Source organism: Monodelphis domestica, chromosome 3 (genome assembly GCF_027887165.1).
Source record: "Monodelphis domestica isolate mMonDom1 chromosome 3, mMonDom1.pri, whole genome shotgun sequence".
NCBI classification, from domain to species: Eukaryota; Metazoa; Chordata; class Mammalia; order Didelphimorphia; family Didelphidae; genus Monodelphis; species Monodelphis domestica.
Genome location: NC_077229.1, coordinates 377,589,714 through 377,612,226, shown reverse-complemented (window position 1 = coordinate 377,612,226; position 22,513 = coordinate 377,589,714). Strand labels below are relative to the sequence as shown.

Below are 22,513 nucleotides of genomic sequence, written 5' to 3'. Positions count from 1 at the left end.
AGGTAATTTTGAGGTAACTAGGTTGCCCAGTGATAGAGAATGGTGCTTAGAGTCAGAAAAACCTGAGTTGAAGTCCTGACTGAACACTTACTAGCTGTATAACTTTAATCAAATTGTCTAACCTTTGTAGTTTAAGTTTAGTGATCTGTAAAATGTGGATAACAACAGTGTCTATCTCATGAGATTATTGCAGTGATCAAATGAGATAATAAGGGTAAGTGCTTTACAAAAGCACCTTATGAATTGCTGTGTTGTATTGTATAGGGTTTTGAGGTTTTGTTTGTTTGTTTGTTTTTATTCAGGGCTACACTAATCTCTCTTCTTAGTAAGAAGATTAAAAGTTGCTCAGGCTATGTGTAAGCTCTTTTGGATTCTGTTGTGGCAAGTGATAAACATCAAATAAACTTCTTTATAAAATGGTTAAAATTGGTGTTAATGTCCACTGTTCCACCTATTTACCACACTTCAGTGTCCATAGATCATTGAAATAAATGAGATGAGAGGCGTAGAGGCAGCTAAAGTTCAGACCTCTGAAAACCCTTCCTCACCAATTAAAAACAAAATCCTCCTAGGGGACTGAAAACCAAATCTAACAACAGGACAGAGCTAAGGAACCCTCTTGCTGTACTAAACTTTAAAAAAGCCTGAATTCGAGAACACTCGGGTTTAAGGGAAAAGATAAAGGAAGGTCCCAGGAGCCCTCCCCCACCTATAGTGCTGAGCCTCCAGCAGTGGCTGGAATTGCTGGGAAGGAAAGGGTACTAATCTAGAGGGAGTACCTTGTTGGAAAAGCTGTGCCAGGCTCAGGGCTTTGAATACAGTCGGGGTGGAGGCAGATGGAGGAGAACCTCAAAGAAGGCAGCTCAATTGCAGCTGAGACACTCCATATTGCCCCCCCTTCCTGCGGTTTTGGCCTCAGGGCACATCAAACTCTGCAAGATCAACTCCTTGATCTTATTAAGCCTTCAGAGAGCAGGGAAGCTCAAGTTCCAACACTCCTCCCCCACAGACTGCTCTGAGAGTGTTGCTAAGCTCCAAGGGTGAAAGTTGACAGAAAAGCACAAACCCACAGATCCAGCACATAATGAGAGGAGCAAAACTACAGGCAACTAGGGGGGGGGGAGCGGGAAAATATGAGCAAACAACAGAAAAAAGAAAGAAGAAATCACAATCAGCAGCTTCTATGCAAACAATGAACAAAGAGCAAATATAACAGAGGGAGATCAAGGAACACCAAGCAAAAACACAGAAACTCCAGTGAATTTGACACAGGCTTTGGAAGAATTCAAAACACGATTCAAAAAACAACTAAGAGAGGCTGAAGACAAATGGGAAAAGAACTTAAAAATCAAGATAAGTCATCTGGAAACAGAGGAACTAAAACAAGAAAACAGTGTCTTGAAAACCAAAATTAATTATCTTGAAAATGAGTCAAAGGAGATGAAAGATGAGGCAAAGAAAATGAAAGATGACCTCCAAAGAAAATTAGAACAGAAGGAGGATAACCAAAATGCCAGGGATGAAATTCAATCCTTAAAAACCAGAATAAAACAATTAGAAGCAAGTGACTTCACAAGGCATCAGGAAACTATAAAACAAAATTAAAAGAATAAAAAAATTGAGGAAAATATGAAACACCTCATTCACAAAACAGAAGATTTAGAAAATTGGTCCAGGAGAGATAACATAAGAATCATTGGTCTACCAAAAGACCATGACAAAAGAAAAAGTCTGGACATCATCCTACAGGAAGTTATCAAAGAAAACTGCCCCAATATTCTAGAACAAGAGGGAAAAGTGGAGATTGAAAGAATCCACAGATCACCTCCTATACCAAATCCCCAACTGACAACACCAAGGAATGTTATAGCCAAATTCAAGAACTACCAGAACAAGGAAAAAAACATTGCATTCTGTTAAAAAAAAAAGTCATTCAGATACCATGGAACCAGTGTGAGGATAAAATATGATCTGGCTGCATCTACACTGAAGGACCGAAAGGCATGGAATATGATATTCCAGAAAGCAAGGGAACTAAGTCTACAACTAAGAATCAACTACCCAGCAACACTGACTATTTTCTTTCAGGGGAAAGTATGGTCATTTAATAAAATAGAAGAACTCCAAGCATTCATAAAGAAAAGACCAGACCTGAACAGAAAATCTGATGCCCAAGCACAGAACTCAAGACAATCATCAAAAGGTAATTAAGAAAGGGGCTAAAAACAAAAACAAAAAACAACTTTTTTAAGGGTCCCAATAAGATAAAATGATATGTATCCCTACAAGAAAAGAGGATATTGGTAACTCTTAAAAAGTATTATTTTCACGTGGGTAGCTAGAAGAATTATACTTAGAGGGAACAGTGACAAACTATATATGATGAAATGCCAAGACATAAATGTATATATAGATATATTTATGCATAAATATATGTATATGCATATGTATATATATACAATATGAGTTTAAAAAGAGGTTAATACTAAGGGAAATGAGAAAAGAAAAAATGGGGTAAATTTATATGTCACAAATGTAACCTTAAAATTCCTTAGACTTATAAATGTTGGAAATTTCACCATTGGGAAATTTCATACTTGGAAAATTTCTTACTGATAGTGTATTAGAATGTGAACCCCATTGGCATGGGAGGTTCCTCCTCCTCCCTTCTTAAGATTACTTTAGGACAGAAACCTTTTGCTGAACAATGGAAAGGACTTTGACCTATGCTTAAGCATAGAACAGGAATTTCTTTGAGTCATGATTGATTTTAGAATTGATACAATGGAGATACTTGGAATCAATCTCCACCCTACTCAGTCCTAACAGGATTGAGGAAGGGCTGCAGCATAGATCAAAATTTAATTATTCCAATCTCTACCATACTCAGGTTAACAGGATTTAGGAAGGGCTGTAGCAAAGGATCAAAGATTTAATTATTTGAAAATATGACCTTCAACAGACATTTGCAAAGCCAGAGACCTCTGGGCGGTCCTGGGTTAAGCTAGAGCCTCCATTGGCACAGGGAAATTGATGGACAGTGATTGGTAGATGTGAGAACTGAGGGGAGGGAACTTGGATGGTTTCCTTAAAGATAGAGGGGTCTGAAGACTCAAGGTGGTGGTTGAAGAGTTGTCTGAGTGGTTGGAGTGTGCTCTGAGAATCTTGCTCTGAAGGAAGCTGAAGGTGGGGGCCTCTGAGACTGTTTCTCCATTTTTGGTCACGTGAGTAATAGGGACTGATCTCTTTTCTTTGCCCCAGCTTGGGCTTGGGCCTTTTGGCCCAGCCTAAACAGAAGGGGTATTTAAGCCCTATTCCCTTCTCTCCCCTTTCTCTCTCCCTCTCTCTCTCTATCTCTAATTCCTTTCTTCCTCCTGTTTGTAATTAAACTCCATAAAAGGTTGACTGCTGACTTTTCATTTAGGGATTACATAGCTGAATTCCTTGGCGACCTTAAATTAATATATATCAGTCTTTTAAAGTGATTTCCTTGTCACAAAAGAGGTAAGAGATGTGAATGAAATCTTAGAAAAATTAGAATTAGTAGATATGTGGAGAAAAATAAATAGGTATAAAAAGGAATACACCTTCATTTCAGCAGCACATAGTTCATTCACAAAGATTGATCAAGTACTAGGGCATAAAAACATTGCAAACAACTGAAAAAGAGCAGAAATAATAAATGAAACTTCTCAGATCACAATGCAATGAAAATAATAATTAGTAAGGGTACCTGGAGAGGCAAATCAAAAATTAATTGGAAATTAAACAATACGATTCTCCAAAAAAGAAGGACTTATAATCCCAGATCTCAAACTATACTATAAAGCAGTGGTCATCAAAACAATTTGGTACTGGCTAAGAGACAGAAAGGAGGATCAGTGAAATGGACTTGGGGTAAATAGCCTCAGGAAGACAGTCTGTGATAACCCCAAAGATCCCAGCTTTTGGAACCCAAATCTACTATTTGATAAAAACTACTGGGAAAATTGGAAGACAGTATGGGAGAGATTAGGTTTGGATCAACACCTCACAGCCTACACCAAGATAAACTTAGAATGGGTGAATGATCTGAATATAAAGAAGGAAACTATAAGCAAATTAGGTGAATACAGAATAGTATACATGTCAGATCTTTGGGAAAGGAAAGGTTTTAAAACTAAGCAAGAGTTAGAAAAAATCACAAAATGTAAAATAAATAATTTTGATTACATTAAATTAAAAAGGGTTCGTACAAACAAAACCAATGCAAACAAAATTAGAAGGGAAGCAACAAATTGGGAAACAATCTTCATTACAAAAACCTCTGACAAAGGTCTAATTACTCAAATTTATAAAGAGCTAAATCAATTGTAAAAAAAATCAAGCCATTCTCTAATTGATAAATGGTCAAGGGACATGAATAGGCAATTTTCAGTTAAAGAAATCAAAACTATTAATAAGCATGTGAAAAAGTGCTCTAAATCTCTTATAATCAGAGAGATGCAAATCAAAACAACTCTGAAGTGTCACCTCACACCTAGCAGATTGGCTAAAATGACCGCAAAGGAAAGTAATGAATGCTGGAGGAGATGTGGAAAAGTTGGGACATTAATGCACTGCTGGTGGAATTGTGAATTGATTCAACCATTCTGAAGGGCAATTTGGAAGTATACCCAAAGGATGCTAAAAGACTGTCTGCCCTTTGATCCAGCCATAGCACTGCTGGGTTTGTACCCCCAAAGAGATAATAAGGAAAAAGACTTGTACAAGAATATTCATAGCTTCATTCTATGTGATGGCAAAAAAAAAATAGGAAAATGAGGGGATGCCCTTCAATTGGGGAATGGCTGAACAAATTTTGGTATCTGTTGGTGATGGAATACTATTGTGCTCAAAGGAATAATAAACTAGAGGAATTCCATGGGAACTGGGACAATGTCCAGGAATTGATGAAGAGTGAAAGGAGCAGAACCAGGAGAACATTATACACAGAGACTGATACTCTGTGGTAGAATCGAATATGATGGACTTCTCCATTAGTGGCAATGCAGTGATCCTGAACATCTCAGAGGGGTCTATGAGAAAGAACACTATCCACATTCAGAGGAAAAACTATGGGAGTAGAAACACTGAAGAAAAACCACTGCTTGATTGCATGGGTCAAGGGGTATAGGATTGGGGATATAGACTCTAAATGATCATCCTAGTGCAAACATCAACAACATGGAAATAGGTTCTGACCAAGGACACATGTAAAACCCAGTGGAATTGTGAGCCGGCTATGGGAAGGGGTGGGGCAAGGGGAGGGAATGAAAGAATATGATTCTTGTAACCAAGGAATAATGTTCTAAATTGACTAAATAAAATTTTCAAAAAAATAAATAAATAGGTGAGATGGTAGATTTTTAATCATATGTCATATCTTTATCTCACCTTTATTCTACTATTTTATATTAATGTTTACTTTTGCTCTAATAAATCAGTATTATGATGACACATAGAGATGATCTAATATATCAGTAGAGTGATTTCCTATCCATTAAAATATTATCAATTTTAATTTTATGGTGTTTCTTGGTGCTTATTGTTTCTAGTACCTCCTTTTTTCTCAAAGAAAGTTTTTGGATTATATAAGTTTGTAGCTTCTTTGGAATCTACCAGTCTTTTGTCTCTCTCATTTCTTAATTCTGACCAATAATTTCAAACATTTTCGCTGTCCTTAACTATGCCCATCTTAAAGTCACAGGCATAAAAGTCATCAAATATTTGAGAATATGTTGACTTAATTTGGACACTTATCAAGTTTTTTTCATGGAATGTCTGCTTTCTCATTCTGTATAACAAATGTTCATTCATAAGGTGCCAATATTTTATGGTGATTTTCCCCAAATATTTATTACCAGGATTATGATATGAAATGACCTAGTGAACTGTGAAATGGTATTTCTTTTTGCCTTTGGACACAACTTCACTAACTCTGTGACTTACTTCTCAAAAAATTTGTGAGCCATTTTACCTACAACTTCCTCTCATCTTCTGACTTAATTTTTAGTAAAAATATCAAGGTTAAAATGATTCAATCAGTCCAAAAATAAACCTGTTCATTATTTGTTGGAAAAGGATCTTACACTTAAAATATCAATAGCTAAGTTGGTGTTTAAGAAGATATAATCAACCAACTGATTCTTAACACCCTATGCCCCCTACCCTACCATTCTGTCACCATCAAACAAATAATAAATCAACAAACCATTGGTAAATGCCTACTAAGTACCAAGCATTGTGCTGGGTGAAGGGAACATGACAAGAAAACTCCCTCTGCCTTGAAAGAACTTATACTCAATTACTGAAACACAATATGTCCACAAAAGAGGAAATATGTGACATATTCAAAATAAATACAAACTATCTGGTGGGGAGGGAGCACTTATAAATGGGCAAATCAGGAGAGGTCTCTTTAAGAAAGTGCCATTTAAGCTCATCTTTCAAGGCACATAGGAATTCCAAAGACACAGATGAAGGGAAAAAAGCATTCCAGATATGGGGGACAGTCTTTGCAAAAGTGCAGAGTTGGGAGATGGAATGTTAGAAAAATATCCAATAGGCCAGTTTTTCTGGAACATAGAGTGAATGAGGGGAAGTAATATGTAATAAACCTGGAAAGAATATCTTGAGCCAAAGTGTTAAGGATTTTAAATATCAAACTAAGGACATTTATAGTTGTGTGTGTGTTTCCTGGAATCATTAGAGTCAATAAAGCTTCTTAAGCAGAGAAGTAACACTGTGAGAACTATTCTAGAGATGCATGTATTAAGTAATTGTGTTGAATGTGAACAAGAATATAGAGAGGTTAGATAAACCATCTAGGATTGTATATAGTAAACAAAGAACAGGAAATAACAACACACATCTGGTAGTGGGTAGGATTTACGTAATGATCCTTCAAAAGAGATTAAGAAGCTTTTTCAGACAGGTAGAAAGAGAACTAAGACAAAAGCAATGTCACAAAAACCCCAAAAGGGAAGAATACCTAGAAAGAGGAATGATGAACAGTATCAAGTGCTACAGAAGTCAAAAAGGATGAACTTTGGGTGGCAAAGTGAAGTACAGAAGTGTAAGAGGCAGCAACACAGCTGACTTCTCTCAACATTTCCCTCCAAACAATTTAAAAATAACTCCTCAAATCAGATTTTAGAGGCAGAGTCAATGACAGATCAGAGTGAAACATTTTCCAATGTTAGACAACTTGGGAGGTTTGTGGCAAAGATCTGTGATACTGGAATGGGATCTGGTCCAGAGCACACACTATAGCATCACCAGAAAAGGACATTAAAGGCTACTACCAATTTCAATGACAGCAGCAGAAGCTCGTGAGCTTTCAGCCCAGATAGAGTAAGTGGGTCAGAAAACTGGTAAGACAGATAACAGGGATCCTTTGCTGGGACTGGGGACAACTGACACTGACTGGTAACTATTATGCTTAAGCAGTTCTGGGTCACAGTTGTAGGGTAGAAAGAAGCATTTATTATCAGTCATAAATGAGCAGGAACCTCAGCTACAGTTCAAGGGCAATGAGGAGCACTGCTACTTGTGGTCACAGAAGAGCAAGAATCCTGGTCATGGTTCCAGAACCAAGAGGAGTCCTAATGCTTGCTGTTACAAAGGAGCAAAAGCCCTTCCTAGGTAAACAACAGAGTGAAGACTAAGAGAGCAATGACCTTTCCATATTGGAAACACCAAAACTATAAAACCTTCATAACTAGCTCTAAAAACAGCAGCATGAAAAAGCTTAAAATTTGGAACAGTTCCTCCCCACTCCCAAGTGAGCAGAGTACAATTTTAAATATAAAGTTCAAAGTCAAGAAATAGGCTATAAAAATGAGAAAACATCAGAGAAGAATATGACCATAAAAAGCTACATGGTGATAGAGAAGACTAAGACATGAACTCAGAAGAAGACAAAAATGTGAAAACAGCTACAACAAAGCCTCAAAGAAAAATGCTAATTAAATCCAAGACCATCAAAAATTCCCAGAACACTAAAAGAAAGAGGTGAGTGAGAGAAGAAAAACTAGAGAAAGAAATGAAAGTGCTGAAAGAAAATTATAAAAAAGACATAAAACACACTTTGGTAAGAGAGGCACAAAACAATCCTGAGGAAAATAACATCTTAAAAAAACAGAATTGGACAAATGCTAAAAGCACACATATTCACTGAAGAAAAGAACTTCTTAAAAGCAGAATTGGCAAAATGGGAAAAGGGGTACTAGACTCCAACAATATGTTGTTTATAAGAGACACACTTGAAACAGAAAGACATAAACAATTAAAATTAAGGACTAGAAGAGAATCTATTATGCTTCAACTGAATTAAAAATGAGAGAGTTGGCAATCATGGTCTCAAACAGTGCAAATTAAAAATCAGACCTAATTAAAAGAGATAATCAGGCGAAAGTATATTTTGTCAAAAACTACCATAGATAATGAAGTAATATCAAAAAATTAAGTGTGAATTTTTCTGATAAAAATCTTATTTCTATAATACATAGTGAATTGGGTCCAATTAATAAAAGCAAGACCCATTCTCCAATTGATAAATTGTCAAAGGATATGAACAGATAGTTTTCAGAAGAAATCATAGTCATATAAAAATGCTCTAAATCACAATTGATTAGAGAAAATAAATTAAAATAACTCTGAAGTACCATCTTACACCTATCAGAAATGATAAAGCTGGAGGGGATGTGGGAATTGGGACACTAATAAACTCTTGGTGGGGTTATGAACTGATCTAATCATTCTGGAGAACAAACTGGGACTTATGCCCAAAGGGCTAAAGAACTATCCTAACCAACAATAACAGCTCTAGGTCTATAACTTCAAAGAAATCAAAGAAAAAGGAAAAGGATCTATATCTACTTTTTGTGTTGACAAAGAATTGGAAATTGAGAGGATATTCATCAATTGGAGCATGTTTGAACAAGTTGTGGCATGTGATTGTGATGGAGTTCTATTGTGCCATAAGAAATGAAGAAAGGGGTGGATTATGGTGGGGGGTAGAAGGGGAGAATGACAAGATCTTTATGAACTGATGCAAAGAGAAGTGAAAAGAACCAGGAGATCACATACACAGTAAGAGCAACACTGTAATGATGATCAAGTGTGAAAGACTAGGCAGCTCTGATTCAACATAATTCCAAAGATCTCATGATGAAAAACTATTATCCACCTCCAGAGAGAATTGATGAACTCTGCGTGAAAATTGTAGTAGTGTTTCTTGCTTTCTTTATTCTTCTGGATTTCTGTGTTATGACCAACATGGAAATGTTCTTCATGATTTCACACATAAAAAAAGAATGAGCCCCAAGAAAAAGTCACTGGAATTATCAGTAAAGGGATCTTTGGAAACCTTTTAAAAAGTAATCAAGTAGTAGAAAAAGGAAGTAGATTGCAAAGGGCATCTTGATCTAGTTTATATAGGATAAAGTTGTAGAAAAAGGAACAGGAGCAGACAGAAGGACTTGAGTCAAATAAAAGGAATGTAGCACAGGATGCAGGTGATTTTGGTGGGCATGTGGAAGTAGTGTCATACTTAAAAAAAAAAAAAACCTATGCCAGAGTTGGGGTAGATATTTGGCAAAATCTGGAAGTAAATTTAAAAAATGAGAAACAATCTCCATACTTAGATACTCGTCCAGATCTTATTTCCTAGTTCCTAGTTGTCATAGCAAAAAGAACAGAGATGTAACTAGGTGTTTGAAGTCCTAATACTAGCTCTGTCCCTTATTAACCATATTATGCAATTTCTTTGAGCCTCAATTATCCCAAATATAGGATAAATAAAATATTTCTTTCTCTGCCTAGCTCACAAGATTATTATGAGATCAAATGAGATTATGTGAAAAGCCTCGAAAACTGCAGAGCACTGTACTCTAAAGCACCATAATTATGATTTCTTAGTCATTGAAACTATGCCTTTAAATATGTGTAGAAAAACAGTCAAGAAGAAAAGATAAAATTAACAGAGATTATCTACAGGATTTTTTTCCTAGTTCTAAAATCACCATACCTTCATTTGATTGAAAAGCTTCTTGTAACTTTCCCGTTTCTGGAATAAAGCACTTGCAAATGCTGGGATTTCAAGACCCATCTGTGACATGCATGCTGTTTCCCGAAATAATGTTAATATTTCAAAATCAAAATTGACAAATAATTCTCCTGTTTCTGGAGCTTTTACCAATAAAGAAGCCCCAAGTGCAATTTTAGTTAATTCAGTCTGCAGAGAGGGAAAAAAAATCATTAGGAGAGAGCAATATACCCAAAGTTTGTTTAGTTCATTCATTTCCCAAAAGAATTTTTATGCATTGTTATTCCAATAGACTTGTCATTTAGTCCTTTCAAATCTGGGCGTGAATTGACACTTGCATAGGTTAATTTTCTATGCATCTCCTAAATAGCAATAAGACCTAATTTCCATCCAAATGTTTAAGTAATATATTTTAGTTTTCTTTCCTTTGAGTTGTAAAGAATATACAAAATTATTGCTCCCCACATTAAAGGCTATGATGTGATGCATAATGCCCAAGTCTGCCTCCCCCAGATATTCTACTCTAGGGAAGGGAAATTGAGAGTAAGTTGCTCTATAATAGTTCAGCCTGGTAGTACTTAATAACAATAATAATCTTTTTTTACCATTCTAGTATATACTGTGATGGGTTTTAAATTTTTTTACTATAGTTATCTTTGCATTAAAGCCACAGGCAACAAATTCAGCAAGTATTAAAGTATAGGTACTTAATTTTGAACTGGCTTGCTGAGTTTTTCATAGATTTTGTCTACCTCCTCATTTTGCGATAAACATATTCATCTATGAGATGAAATCATTGAATGGTTATTTTTATCCAAATGCTTATCACCACTATTCAATTTGAGATGACCTAATATCCTATGAAATAGTGTTTTTTATTGCCCTTGGAGAGATTCAAAACAACTTCACCAACCCTTTAATTTACTTCTCAAAGAACATATGACCAGAAGGAGGTCACATATACTGGAGAATGGGGGGGGAGGGAGATGAAGAGGGAGAGGAGAGGAAGGAGAGGGAGAGGAGGAAGAGGGAGAGGCAGAAGGAGAGGGAGAGGGAGAGGGAGAGGGAGAGAGAGATGAGGAGAGGGAGAGAGAGAGAGAGATGGGGAGAGGGAGAGGGAGAGAGAAAGGGCAGAGATTGATCCTCCCCTCTCTTCCCCTTGGGGAAGACAACACAAATTGTCTTCCAGAGGGACAGAATATGCCTCCTCAGAGATCAGGTTTGGGATATGGAGGTTAAGGCCTGGAGGAGAAGGTCTTAGAGAGATAACCCACTGCCTCCCTTCATGATCTTAGCTGTTGCTGAGAGGCAGGGTAACTCTTCTGCCCCTGGAACCTCCCTCTATCCCAAATCCACTCTTCCCCTTCTGAGACCTGAATTACTCCTCAATCCTGGTCTGGAGCTAGCTCTCTTCCTTGGGGGGAAAGGTATGATTCTCCCCAAATCTTCAATTCCCTTCATTGATGTTAGAAAACCGGCAGATCTGATCTAAAGGGATAACACTTTATTCTTAGGGACTCACAAGGCAGGGAGAATGATGGTGTTGTTGGGTGAGGAAAATGGGAGGTAGGAATCCCTATGATTTAACAACTGACCTTCCCCCCAAATCCTGAAGGGTTCAGGCTATCTGCCTGCCCTCCCTTTGTCTTCTTGCCCTTCCCCCATTTGGGCTGTTCCTTTGAATTGCTGGATCTGATTTTCGTTCTTTTACAATGTGAACATATTTTCATTTAGCTAAAATTTATGTTTTTGTCTTCTGGTTTAATTTAGAGCAAAAATAACAAGGTTAATATGATTCAGTCACTCTGGGAGTGCATTTGTTCATAATCCAATGATAATTGACCTTACCCTTAGAATGTCCACACCTAAGTTGATATTTAAAGAAGATACCAACATCATGGGATTCTTAGCATGTTATTCCTCCTTTTTTACCATAGTTCTACCATCAATTAAACAATAAATCAGCGAGTTTGTTAAATATCTATTAAATACCAAGCACTGTTATAGTTGAAGAAGATATATATAGGTAATGAGGAAATAATCCCTGCTCTGAAAGAGCTTCATGACTTCTTCACAGAATAGAATACCATCAACTCGCTTCTCAACCTTAATATTCTCTTGTATTCCCTGTCTGGCCATTCCTTCTTAGTTTCCTTTGTTGGATTGCCATCTGGCTCTCTCCCCCTGAGAATGGATAGGAAAAGGGCAAATCTGGCTCAAGGCAATCTTTCTAGGTTTATTACATGTTACTTCCCTTCATTCACTCTGTATTATTCCAGACAAACTATTTTGTAGTCTTTTTTTTTCCTGACGCATTTTGGGGTGGTTTGTTTTATAGTCATTTCAATCCTGTCCAAATCTTCATGACCCTCTTTGGGTTTGTTTGTTTGTTTGTTTTTATTTTGACTATCCTGAAAAATAAATTTCTATATTGGTTGTAAGAGCACACTCATATAAAATCAAAACCCCCAAATAAAATCATAAATACACTGATGTGAAAGACAGTATACTTTGATCCACATCCATCAGACTCCCACAGTTCATTCTCTGAAGATGGATATCATTCCCCAGCATAAATCTTTCAGGATTATTATTTGGGATCTTCTTGACAAAGATATTGGAGTGGTTGCATTTTCTTTTCCTAGCTCATTTTATAGGTGATGAGGCAAATACAGTTAAATGACTTGTCCAAGGTCACACAACTATTAAGTTCCTTTGGCTAGATTTCAACATAGCTCTTCTTAACTCCAGGTCTGGTACTCTATCCACTTCTCTAATTAACTATCCTGTGTCTGACACCTAGCAAAGCACTGATTGATTAATTAATATGAATAATATCTCCTGAACAAGGAAGACAAATGTGCCAATGGAATGTAAACCTTAAGTAGAGTGCAATTGAATAACCAACACCAGGGAGAACCCAAATAAAGTTCACGTTCAGTTCAATAGTCTTTAGGCCAGATTTCTAGGGTCTAAAGCACTTCTCTTGCTTGTTGCTGAAAAAGATCCCATTGAACCCTCCTAAATAATTTACAGGTCCTCCATCTCTTAGACTGGCTCTTGAAAGCTGTGAGGAGCTAGTCACAAAGAATTTTCTGACTCCATATTGCTATCTTCCAAACTCCTAAAGGAAGAATATTATAGAAATCCTATAGGACTAAAACTTCAACACATTAAATTAAAAAAAAAAGTAGTATTCTTCTACACAATAATAATAAAGATCAAATGTTAACTTTACCCTTTCCCAAATATAAAAAAAATTCATACACATGCATGTTTCATGCTTTTCCATATCTCATTATATGGCCATCGAGGGAGAAAATATTTTTATTCTTACTTGTTGAATCCATGCCCTGTGGTAGAGAATCTCAAATTCCAAGAGAATTTTTGCCATCTTATTGTATTTCCGGACTATGTGCTTGGCTTTCGTCAACATAAGCACATTTGGATGCTGCTGAAAAATTTGCATTGGTTGCTGAATCCTACGAAAGAGGTGCCGGGCCCACAGGATCTTCCCAGCAATAGGAGGCTGGTCCCGAGCCAAAGGAGGGTCATTTTTCTGTTTAGTGTACAGTTTGGAGATCATCTCGATGTCAGCTCCAAAATTTTCAAGAAGCACCTGATATTTTTCATCAATCCCAAGGTTAGGTATATTCAACCTAATAATAAAATATTTTAGAATAAATAGAAGAGGTTACCAGTGTCTCAAGATTTTGAAATCCCTATATTCATATGACTATTCTGTGTCTAAGAAGGATGAATTAGTTGTATAATATTAAATAACTCAAAATATACAAGAAATATAGACATAACTGAATCATCTTGGTAATGAGGTATTGTTTTCATTTTTGTTTTTTTTCCTAAAAATGTAAATGTTTGGGAATACTTTAGAGATATCCATAAAGAGCTCCAAAGCTCAGAAAGTTGCATATTTGCAGAGAGAAAAAGATTGAGTGCACTGAGCAAATACTTAATTTTCTGAATTAATGTAAACTTTGATCATACTCATTTTTAAGTCAATTAAATTTTAGAGAAACTATGTTTTGGTGCTTAATTTTTTATCATACTTGATGTCTCTGTGATTTCATTGGTATGGACATTCCCTGTACCAATTTAGATACAGTCCTCAATGCCTTCTCATTCTGTAAAATTCTCATCTTAGAGCTGAAACTTTCTGTATGTGCTCTTGTCCCACTGGAAAATGAGCTTTTCAGATAAGGGATGATTTTATTTTTTATTTCTACTTCCCCACATCCTCCAGCTTAGCACAGTACTTTGTACTTACTAAGCCTATAATAAATTCTTTATTCATTCAGTCACTCATTCAGTCATCTAAGTTTCTTTTTTAAAAATAATATTTTATTTGATCATTTCCAAGCATTATTCATTAAAGACAAAGATAAATTTCTTTTCCTGTATCCCCAACCCCCCATAGCGGACGCATGATTCCACTGGGTATCACATGTGTTCTTGATTCGAACCCATTGCCATGTTGTTAGTATTTGCATTAGAGTGTTCATTTAGAGTCTCTCCTATGTCATGTCCCTTCAAGTGCTGTAGTTAGGCAGTTGCTTTTCCTCGGTGTTTCTACTCCCACAGTTTGTCCTCTGCTTATGAATAGTGTTTTTCTCCTAGATCCCTGCAGATTGTTCAGAGACATTACACCGCTACTAATAGAGAAGTCCATTACATTCGAATATACCACAGTATATTAGTCTCTGTGTACAATGTTCTCTTGGTTCTGCTCCTCTCGATCTGTATCACATCCTGGAGGTTGTTCCAGTCTCCATGGAACTCCTCCACTTTGTTATTCCTTTTAGCACAATAGTATTCCATCACCAACATATACCATAATTTGTTCAGCCATTCCCCAATTGATGGGCATCCCCTCATTTTCCAATTTTGGCCACCAAAAAGAGCGCAGCTATGAATATTCTTGTACAAGTCTTTTTCCTTATTATCTCTTTGGGGTACAGACCCAGCAGTGCTATGGCTGGATCAAAGGGTAGACATTCTTTTATCGCCCTTTGGGCATAGTTCCAAATTGCCCCCCAGAATGGTTGGATCAATTCACAACCAGCAATGAATTAATGTACCTACTTTGCCACTCCCTCCAGCATCCCCTCCAGCATTCATTACTTTCCTTTGCTATCATGTTAGCCAATCTGCTAGGTGTGAGGTGATACCTCAGAGTTGTTTTGATTTGCATCTCTCTGATTATAAGACATTTAGAACACTTCTTCATGTGCTTATTAATAGTTTTGATTTCTTTATCTGAAAACTGCCTATCCATGTCCCTTGCACATTTTTCAATTGGAGAATGGTTTGATTTTTTGTACAATTGACTTAGCTCTTTACAAATTTGAGTAATTAAACCTTTGTCAGAGGTTTCTGTGAAGATTTTTTCCCAATTTGTTGTTTCCCTTCTGATTTTAGTTACATTGGTTTTGTTTCTACAAAAGCTTTTTAATTTGATGTAGTCAAAATTATTTATTTTACATTTTGTGATTCTTTCTATGTCTTCCTTGGTTTTAAAGTCTTTCCCCTCCCAAAGGTCTGACATGTATACTATTCTGTGTTTACCCAATTTACTTATGGTTTCCTTCTTTATGTTTAAGTCACTCACCCATTTTGAATTTATCTTGGTGTAGGGTGTGAGGTGTTGATCAATTCCTAATCTCTCCTACACTGTCTTCCAATTTTCCCAGCAGTTTTTATCGAATAGTGGATTTTTGTCCCAAAAGCTGGGATCTTTGGGTTTATCATATACTGTCTTGCTGAGGTCACTTGCCCCCAGTCTATTCCACTGATGCTCCTTTTTGTCTCTTAGCCAGTACCAAATTGTTTTGATGACCGCTGCTTTATAATATAGTCTGAGATCTGAGACTGCAAGGCCCCCTTCCTTTGTATTTTTTTTTCATTATTTCCCTGGATATCCTTGATCCTTTGTTCTTCCAAATGAAAACTTTGTTATGGATTTTTCTAAATCAGTAAAAAAATTTTTTGGAAGTTCCATGGGCATGGCACTAAATAGATAGATGAGTTTGGGTAGGATGGTCATTTTTATTATATTGGCTCGTCCTACCCATGAGCAGTTAATGTTTTTCCAATTGCTCAAGTCTAGTTTTAGTTGTGTGGAGAGTGTTTTGTAGTTGTGTTAATATAGTTCCTGTGTTTGTCTCGGGAGATAGATTCCTAGGTATTGATAGATTCCTAGGTATTTTATTTTGTCTAAGGTGATTTTGAATGGGATTTCTCTTTCTAGGTTTTTCTGCTGAGCGGTGTTGGAGATATATAGAAATGCTGATAACTTATGCGGGTTTATTTTGTATCCTGCAACTTTGCTAAAGTTGTTGATTATTTCAATTAGCTTTTTGGTTGAATCCCTAGGATTCTTTAAGTAGACCATCATGTCATCTGCAAAGAGCGATAACTTGGTCTGCTCCTTGCCTATTTTGATGTCTTCAATTTCTTTTTCTTCTCTAATTGATACTGCTAGTGTTTCTAGTACAATGTCAAATAGTAGAGGTGATAATGGGCATCCTTGTTTCATTCCTGATCTTATTGGGAATGCATCTAGTTTATCCCCATTGCAGATGATATTAGCTGATGGTTTTAGATATATACTGTTTATTATTTTTAGGAATGATCCTTCTATTCCTATGCTTTCTAGTGTTTTTAATAGGAATGGGTGTTGTATTTTATCAAAGGCTTTTTCTGCATCTATTGAGATAATCATGTGATTCTTGTTGGTTTGCTTGTTGATGTGGTCAATTATGTGGATGGTTTTCCTAATGTTGAACCAGCCCTGCATCCCTGGTATAAATCCTACTTGATCATGGTAGATGATCCTTCTGATCACTTGCTGGAGTCTTTTTGCTAGTATCCTATTTAAGATTTTTGCATCTATATTCATTAGGGAGATTGGTCTATAATTTTCTTTCTCTGTTTTTTTACCTGCCTGGTTTTGGAATCAGTACCATGTTTGTGTCATAAAAGGAGTTTGGTAGAACTCCCTCTTTGCTTATTATGTCAAATAGTTTGTATAGTATTGGGATTAACTGTTCTCTGAATGTTTGATAGAATTCACTTGTGAATCCATCGGGCCCTGGGGATTTTTTCTTAGGGAGTTCTTTGATGGCCTGTTGGATTTCATTTTCTGATATGGGATTATTTAAGAATTCTATTTCTTCTTCTGTTAGTCTAGGCAGTTTGTATTTTTGTATATATTCATCCATATCATCTAAATTAGTGTATTTATTGCCATATAATTGGGTAAAGTAATTTCTAATGATTGCCTTAATTTCCTCTTCATCAGAGGTGATGTCCCCCTTTTCATCTTTGATGCTGTTAATTTGCTTTTCTTCTTTCCTTTTTTTAATTAGATTGACCAGTACTTTGTCTATTGTGTTTGTTTTTTCAAAGTACCAGCTTCTTGTCTTATTTATTAAATCAATAGTTCTATCACTTTCGATTTTATTAATTTCTCCCTTAATTTTTAGAATTTCTAGTTTGGTTTTCTGCCGGGAGTTTTTAATTTGATCGCTTTTAAGTTTTTTTATTTGCATTTCCACTTGATTGATCTCTGCTCTCCCTAGTTTGTTAATATATGCACTCAGGGATATGAATTTACCTCTGACTACTGCTTTGGCTGCATCCCAAAAGGTTTGAAAGGATGCCTCGCCATTTTCATTTTCCTTGATGAAATTATTAAATGTTTCTATGATTTCTTCTCTAACTAAACAATTTTGGAGTATCATATTATTTTATTTCCAATTGGTTTTTTATTTGGTTTTCCACGTACCATTTCTGATCATTATTTTTATTGCCTTGTGATCTGAAAAGGATGCATTTATTATTTCTGCTTTTCTGCATTTGTGTGCCATGTTTCTGTGACCTAGTGTATGGTCAATCTTTGTGAATTTGCCATATGGTGCTGAGAGGAAGGTGTATTCCTTTTTGTCCCTATTTATTTTTCTCCATATGTCTATTAATTCTAATTTTTCTAAGATTTCATTCACTTCTTTTACCTCTTTCTTATTTATTTTTTTATTTGATTAATCTAAATTTGATAATGGTTGGTTCAAGTCTCCCACTAATATGGTTTTACTGTCTATTTCTTCCTTCAATTTTCCTAGTTTCTCCATTAGAAATTTGGGTGCTATATTATTTGGTGCATATATGTTGATTAGTGATATTTCCTAATTATCTAAAGTCCCTTTTAACAGAATGTAATTACCTTCCCTATCCCCTTTAATAAGGTCTATTTTTTGCTTTGGCTTTATCAGATATCATGATTGCAACTCCTGCCTTCTTTCTGTCAGTTGAGGCCCAGAAGGTCTTACTCCATACTTTAATTCTGACCTTGTGGGTGTCTACCCGCCTCATGTGTGTTTCTTGAAGATAACATATGGTAGGGTTTTGGATTCTAATCCATTCTGCTATTCGTCTACATTTTATGGGTGAGTTCATCCAATTCATGTTCAAAGTTATGATTGTCATTTGTGGACTCCCTGGCATTTTGATATCCTTCCCTAATTCTAACCTTTCTTCTTCAGCTCTAACTTTTTAATCCAGTGATTTATTTTAAATCAGTCCCCCTTGTCCCCTACCTTGATATATTTCCCTTTCTAGCCCCTCCCTTTTTGTTCCCTCCCCCATCCCCCTCTTCCCTCCCTTTTTTATGTCCCCTACCCCTCTACCCCCCCCCCTTGGTTTTCCCTTCTCCCTACCCTTGTTGGGTAAGATAGAATTCAAGATCCCAATGGATCTGGATGTTCTTCCCTCTCAGAGTTGATTTCCCTGAGAGTAAGGTTTAAGTAAAAACTCTCCTCCTCTCCTTCTTATAGGAGTTTTCTTCCCCTCCCTTTCCCGTGTGAATCTTTGTGTGAGAAAGATTATTCTATTTGGTCTTTCTTTTCACACTATTTACACATTACATTTTCCCCACATATTAATATACATAGATTGATTTAATATAGTCCTTATAGAAGAGAGTTTGAATAAAAGAAAAAGATAACATTTTTCTCCTTTTCCCTTTCCTTCATATTTACCTTTTCAAGTATTCCATGCTCTTTGTTTTTCAATATCGAACTTTCCACAGAGCTCTGGTCTTTTCTTTGCAAAAAGTTGGAAATCTTCTATTTTGTTGAATGCCCATACTTTCCCTTGGGAGTATATAGTCAGTTTTGATGGGTAGCTGATTCTTGGTTGAAGGCCCAGCTCTCTTGCCTTTCTGAAAATCATGTTCCATGCCTTACAGTAATTCAGAGTGGAACTTGCAAGGTCTTGTGTGACCCTGATTGGCATTCCTTTATATCTAAATTGTCTTTTTCTGGCTTCTTGCAGGATTTTTTCTTTTGCTTGAAAGCTTTGGAATTTGGCAATTACATTCCTGGGAGTTTTCTTTTGGGGATTTAGTGTAGAGGGTGTTCTGTGGACTCTTTCAATGCTTGTATTGCCCCCTTTTTCTAGAATCTCTGGGCAATTTTCTTTGATTATATCTTGTATTACGATGTTGAGTTTGCTGTTTATTTCTGGCTTTTCTGGTAGTCTGATTATTCTTAAATTGTCTCTTCTCCCTCTGTTTTCCAAGTCTATGACCTTGTTGGTGAGATATTTTATGTTCTCTTCTAATTTCTTGGTCTTTTGGTTTTGCTTTATTAATTCTTGCTCGTTTTCTTCTAGTTGGCTGATTCTGACTTTTAAAGCCTGGTTTTCCTTTTCAGTTTGGTCAAACTGGTTTTGTAGATACGTGAATTTCTTTTGCATTATTTCCCACTTTTCCTCCCAGAAGGCTTCCATCTTTTTGATCATTTCTGATTCAAATTCTTCATGGGTTTGTGAAGAGTTTCCATTTCCTTTGGAAGGTTTCAGAGCATTTGCTTGTGTTTCCTCTTCTATCTCCTCTGTATTTTGTATTTTTGCTCCATAAAATGTGTCCAAAGTCACTCCCTTCTTCTTGTTTTTCTTGGAGTTTTGAGGCTTTTGTGCTTCCGTGCTATTTGCCATCTCTATCTGAGTGGGGAGGTCTAGCTTTTCTTATCTCTATCTGGTGTTCAGAGGTTTTAGTCCCAGGAAAATTGTCCCTTGGTGGGTGTTACTGCTCTCAGTTCCCTCCCAATGCTTCTTTGTTGCCTTACTCCCAAGCTCTGAGCCTGGCTTTGCACTGAGGCCTGCACTCTGAGGTGGGAGGGGCCTTGGCTTCCTGGAGTTCCAAGGGCTCCTGATAGGATTAACTTCCCCTGGGTTGTATTGAGTGTGTCTTAAAACAGGGACCTTCCCTGAGCCACAGATGGAAGGATCCAACCAGGGGGCTACAGGTTCCCCTCTGTCTCTCTCTGTTTCCCAGCTGTCTGGGTGCCCCCGTGACTGGCTCAGGTTGTTTTCGGGGTGCGGCCTTCAGAATAGCCAGTCCTGGGGTCCATTTACTGGCTCTTAGGTTCCCTCTGCTGCCTCAGACTCAGAGCTCTGGGTTGGGGGGAATGGGTCCTGGGACCTTCCTTCTGCCTATCCCTTAGATCTGAGTGATCTCGGGTTCTGGCTTTTGGGGGGCCATACCTTTTGATCCAGGTCCAGGAGGAGGGTTCCCAGGATCTGTCCTGTTGTTTGTTTTGGATTTTGGTGTCCTAGGAGTATACAGTTTGAGATCGGTAAGGAAGGGGTTTCTGGAGATCTGAACTTTAGCTCTCTCTAAGCCGCCATCTTGACCGGAACTCCCATCTAAGTTTCTTAATGAATTCTCCAAAGAAAAGTTAACCAACACCCTGTAAAATTTCTTCTCTTTTAATATCACCTCAATGTCATTATGTCATTCATTCTATCCATTTGTTTTGTCTCATTTTCATTATAATAAAATTGATAAAATATTTTAATTAAAATGTATAATTAAATGGAAAAATAAATAACTGCACATTTGTGCCCCAAATACAGTAGTCATTACCAGTAAAAAATTTTCCCTCTTTGATGTCAGTATATCTTTAAAAAGATCAAGCAAAAAAGTAAAAAAAGAAAAACCATCATTTGATCCTCTAATCTTGATATTTGGCTTTGTATATGAACTTCCTATATGAAGAAGATAGAAGAGAAGGGAATAATCTCTAATTTGTCTTGACCATAATTTATTTGTAACATCATTGTTTGCATAGTGTACCCCCCCATTAAACTATGAGATCTTCAAGGACTGGAATTATTTTTGTGTTTCTTTGTATGACTAATGCTTAGAATAATACTTAGCACATAGGAGGAACTTAATATTTGCTCATTGTCTTCAAGGAAAAATATCAGTATTTCTAAGATTTTCTTGATGATATCTATGGAAAATTATTAACTTGGTTCCACAAAAGGGAAAAAGATTTGAAAGAAAATGTGCCTTTGACAAAGGTTCCAAAGACTTAACATTAAGCAAGGGAATGATCATATGACTGAAGCAAAGGCTCCCTTTAGCTTCACTCATTCATAGTAATATAAATAATGATGAGAGAAAGGACTGTGTCAGATCACTGAGATTCCATTCAGCGACTACACTATACTGGAACTCAAATAATTTAAATAACCATAAAATTCAGATTATCTACATTTTAATATTAATCTTTAGTTCTATTTCATTTAAGTGAAAAGATTAGGTATGATATTGAAAAATTAAGCCACTACAAGTACCTCCAATCTGCCGTATGTGGAAGATCATCTGTCAAATTCTGCTAACAGAGGAACAGTAAGAGAAAGAGTATACTTGCACTGACAAGACAAAATTTAGTCATAAAGAATCTATTTAGCTAGTTAGGCTAACAGATGCCTTTTTTCTGGGAGAAAAGATATGTTTCTAAGGGCTACTGAAAAAATATAGACTATGAACCTGAATGAAAACTCTGGATATAGCCTTAAATCATAAGAGCTTTAAATAAGTTGATGAAATCCTATCAGGAAACTCAAACCAAAGAGCACCCTGGATGTGGGAAATTTAGGACACCAGCACATTGTTGGCTGAGCTGTGGACTGACCCAAACATTTTGGAGAGCAATTTGAAATTACACCCAGTTATAAAACTGGGTATATACTTAGTCCCAGCAATAGCATTGCTGGGCCTGTTTCCCAAGGAGATCAGGAGAAAAGAAATCCTATATGTTCCAAAATATTTATAGTAGTTCTCTTTGTAGTGACAAAGAATTGGAAATTGAGGGGATATCCATCAAATAGGAAATGACTAAACAAACTGTGATATATGATGAAGATGGCATACAGTATTGCATCATAAGAAATGATGAGAAGGCTATTTTTTTAAATGTGGAAGGAACTCTGGGGGATGATGAACAGTGAAATGAGTAGAACCAAGAGAACATCATACACAACTACAGAATTAATGCTGAAAGAATAAATTGTGGATGTTATCTCCCTAGAATAAACTGAAACTTTTACATTAAAAAACTTAATTTGTATGACTATGTC

The 22,513-nt window shown here is 36.5% G+C and overlaps 1 protein-coding gene across 1 annotated transcript in view; it reads right to left on the bottom strand.

Annotated features, from left to right (window-relative positions):
* Nucleotides 1-22,513, bottom strand: part of DNAH5 (dynein axonemal heavy chain 5) — a 439,069-nt gene that overhangs the window by 235,610 nt on the left and 180,946 nt on the right. Inside the window, exons 14-15 of the mRNA XM_001372730.4 lie at nt 13,407-13,728; nt 10,052-10,258 (exon numbers count right to left, since the gene is read on the bottom strand). Of these exons, the coding sequence (XP_001372767.4) occupies nt 10,052-10,258; nt 13,407-13,728 (529 nt within the window). The remainder of the gene's footprint in view (nt 1-10,051; nt 10,259-13,406; nt 13,729-22,513) is intronic.